Source organism: Arachis duranensis, chromosome 5 (assembly GCF_000817695.3).
Source record: "Arachis duranensis cultivar V14167 chromosome 5, aradu.V14167.gnm2.J7QH, whole genome shotgun sequence".
NCBI lineage: Eukaryota > Viridiplantae > Streptophyta > Magnoliopsida > Fabales > Fabaceae > Arachis > Arachis duranensis.
The window spans coordinates 93475241-93478734 of NC_029776.3; the positions used below are offsets into that span (position 1 = coordinate 93475241).

Genomic DNA, 3494 nt, shown 5'->3' on the forward strand with positions numbered 1-3494 from the left:
TAGTCAGTTTTTTCGATTTTTTGAAACCTAATATTCAGAATTTAAATTACCATAAAATCAAGTTTAAAACCATCAATAAATTTTTTTTGGTGACCAAAACATCAATAAATTAGAATAACAAGAGTATATCACATCCAAATTTAATACAAATTCAACTTGTCCCAACACTTAAACATTAACAGAACCATAAGTAATTCATTTTTAAAGCCAATCAACAGAATTTAAATGACCATACACATTCAGAGACAGCTACCCATATATATTCAAAAAGACACTAAAAGGTAAAACCATTTTATTCAAAGTTTCTAACAAAGTAAACCTTTTCTTTCACAAGCATTTCTATCCAATCAAACTACACATTTCAAAATACAAGCACATGCCCTTCATAGAATATACAAACTTGAAACTTTAAGAAACAAGTTCGTTTTCCATGATTATAAATGTCAAAGTAAACAAATGTAATAAGAGGGAAAAAATCTTACTTCCCGATGCTAATCCAAAAATTATTGCAAAAACATGGTCTTTCTTTCATTAATCACAAATCAATCCTTCCAATCAAAACCCTATAAATCACACAACACACTCCACAAAAAAGCGCATTTTCCAAACTTTTTATAATCAGAAGGAAAAAGAAGTTCAACCCTAATACTCACTAATATTATTGCATAAATAAGCCCTTTTATCGCAACTCAATCAATCCAATCAAACCCTATAAATCACACAAAGTCAACAACCACAGAAACACTCTTTTCAACCCAGAATTACATATCTGAACCAAAAACAATTAAAAGAAAAAACATATTTAAATCTACCTGTCCCAAGACGCAGAAACAATGGTAGGGTGCACAGTGTTAGGGCTAAACCTAACGCAAGAAACCCAATCGGAATGCGCATCACCGTCCTGGATCGTGTATTTGCACTCGCCAAGAGTGTTCCACAACTTAATCGTGCGGTCACGAGACGCCGACACGATCTGACGGTTATCAACCGAGAACGCAACAGACATAACGTCCTTTGTGTGTCCGACGAATCGGCGAGCGGACTTTCCGGCCGCGAGGTCCCAGAGGCGGAGCTCGCCATCCCAGGAGCCGGAGAGAGCGAACTGGCCGTCGGAAGAGAGAACGACGTCCTGAACGAAGTGAGAATGACCGGTGAGCCTGCGGCGGGGGACGCCGTAGGTGCCCCCCTCCTTGGTGAGGTGCCAGAGGATTATGGACTTGTCGCGTGAGGCGGTTACGATCATGTCGGAGTTGTCGATTGGGGTTGCGATGGCTGTGACGGAGTCCGTGTGGGCTCGCATGGTGCCGCGGAGAACAAGTCCGTCTGCCATTGTTGTTTCTGTGGATGGTAGGGTTTGAAGGATTGGGAGAGAGTGCGAACTGCGATGAAGAAAAGGGAGCTTGCTTCTGTCTTTATATATGGTGTCAAAAATTCGATTTAGGGTTTTGGGATAAACTATGGTTCGTTTTGCTGTTTTGTTGAAGAATTTAATTTTAGGAAAAAAAGACATATAGATCCTGACTTTTTAAATTTTTGATAAATATATTTTTGACAAAATTTAAATATAAAAAAATCTTTAATTTTAATATACATAAGACAATTTAATCTTTCTTTTTCTTTGCCTCTCATTTACTAAATAGAATTGGCTGACGTGGATGAAACGGTATTCAAATGTTCGTTACGGTGTCATGTTGGAAGGGGAATAAAGTTTGAAGTACAAATAAGTCCTTAAGAATTTAGTTCATTATACTTCTATATGTATCCTATATTACTATTTAATTTAATAATTAAATGTGTCACATGATACTCTTATTAAAATTGAAAGAAAATATTTTTTTCAAGATTAATAAATTTCCTTCCTAAATTCTCTCATCTACCTCTCTCCATTTTTCTACGTTTCTCTACTATTTTTATTCAATATATAATTTATATTTTATATTAGTAATTTGACAAAACAAAATATGTCATTCGATTTTTTTTACAATTAAAATATTTTAAATGTAAAAGTATACACGAGTTAAATTATTTTAGATTTTAGATAACGAATGTTAAAATTAATTATTAATAAAAAATTAGATTTTTTTCATATAAAAATAATAACTAAAAATCTTATTAATTAATTTTTTATCTACAGATATCTTCGTTTTCTTAGCCAAGGACTTTTGTGAACCTACGATTTTTTTGTAAAAGTAGTTTGATTTTATAAATTTTTTGTGCTATGCATAATTTATATTGTTAGAACAAAGTGAATTATAATTTTTAAAAAAAATTATTCCTATAATGTTATTACGGATAAAAATACTAATTCTAATATAATACACAAATGCACTAATACTAACTTAATACATGAATGATGCATAAGTGAACTAATGTAATTTAACAAATTATAATATAATACAGAAATGCACTAATTTAACTAATGCTAACTAATGTGAGAAAACTGAAATAATGCAATTTAAGGGAAAAAAAGTAGAAACAGAATAAGCCTAATTTCTGCAGTTTTAATACAAATAATCTAAATTACCGAATACAACAAGTTAACTAGATTTTAAAATACAAGCATAATTTTATAAACTAAATCCTCATAATAGAAGTATAATGAACTAAATTCTCAAGGACCTATTTGTCTTTTAAACTTTATTTGCAAAATGATGTCAATGACTTATTTGTCCTTCGAATTTTATTCTCCTTCCAACGTGGCACCGTAACGGACATCTGGACACCATTTCATTCACGTCAGCCAGTTCCGTTTGGTGTATAAGAGACAAATAGACGGAAGGATTAAATTGTCCTCCGTTTGTTAAAGTTAGGGACTTTTTTGTATTTAAATTTTGTCGGGATATATTTGTCAAAAATTTAAAAAGTTAGGGACCTATCTGTCTTTTTTCCTTAATTTTAATCAAGATTTTTTTCTAAAATAAAATTAAAAAAAATTATTATCTTTTCAAACACTATTTTTTACTTTAATTTTTTAAATATGATTTTTTCCACTCCCGACGAACTCTATAATCTTTATCTTTATTTTTATCGTAACCGTAATCGTAATTCGTAATTTGTAATACAAATGGAAAGCTTATACTGACATGCCATTCATACGTTGAGTCTAAAAGTTTATTTGTTTAGGTGTTGTCACTAAAAATTTTTAAAATTACATTTATAAATTATAAATTATTATTTACTTAGATTGTTATTTTCAAATTTTAAATTATTTGTTTGGGTTGTTTTACTTGGGTGGTTATGTTTTAAATTTTAAACCATTGTTTTAGATTGTTGTTTTTTAAATTTTAGATTGTTTTAGTTAAGTTGTTATTTTTAAAATTTTAACTAGTTTTACTTAAGTTGTTATTTTTAAAATTTTAACATTATTTTTTAAAAATTTGTTGATTCTTTTTAACACTATTTTTTAAAATATTATTGATTCTTTTTAAAAATTGCAGCTACATATGTCCTTTTACATATATTCACGTTAATTTAGAATTTAAAAAATTGTTAGT

At 29.9% G+C, this 3494-nt stretch overlaps 1 protein-coding gene across 1 annotated transcript; it reads right to left on the minus strand.

Moving 5' to 3' along the window:
• Positions 1-787: 787 nt before the first annotated feature.
• LOC107490674 (guanine nucleotide-binding protein subunit beta-like protein) lies at positions 788-1432 on the minus strand. Its single transcript, XM_016111473.3, has one exon. It carries the CDS (start codon positions 1328-1330, stop codon positions 809-811), a length of 522 nt encoding a protein of 173 aa, XP_015966959.1. The 5' UTR covers positions 1331-1432; the 3' UTR covers positions 788-808.
• Positions 1433-3494: the final 2062 nt, after the last annotated feature.

Coding starts and splice junctions, on each gene's coding strand:
- LOC107490674 (XM_016111473.3), bottom strand. CDS start 1,330: ATGGCAGACGGACTTGTTCTCCGCGGCACCATGCGAGCCCACACGGAC.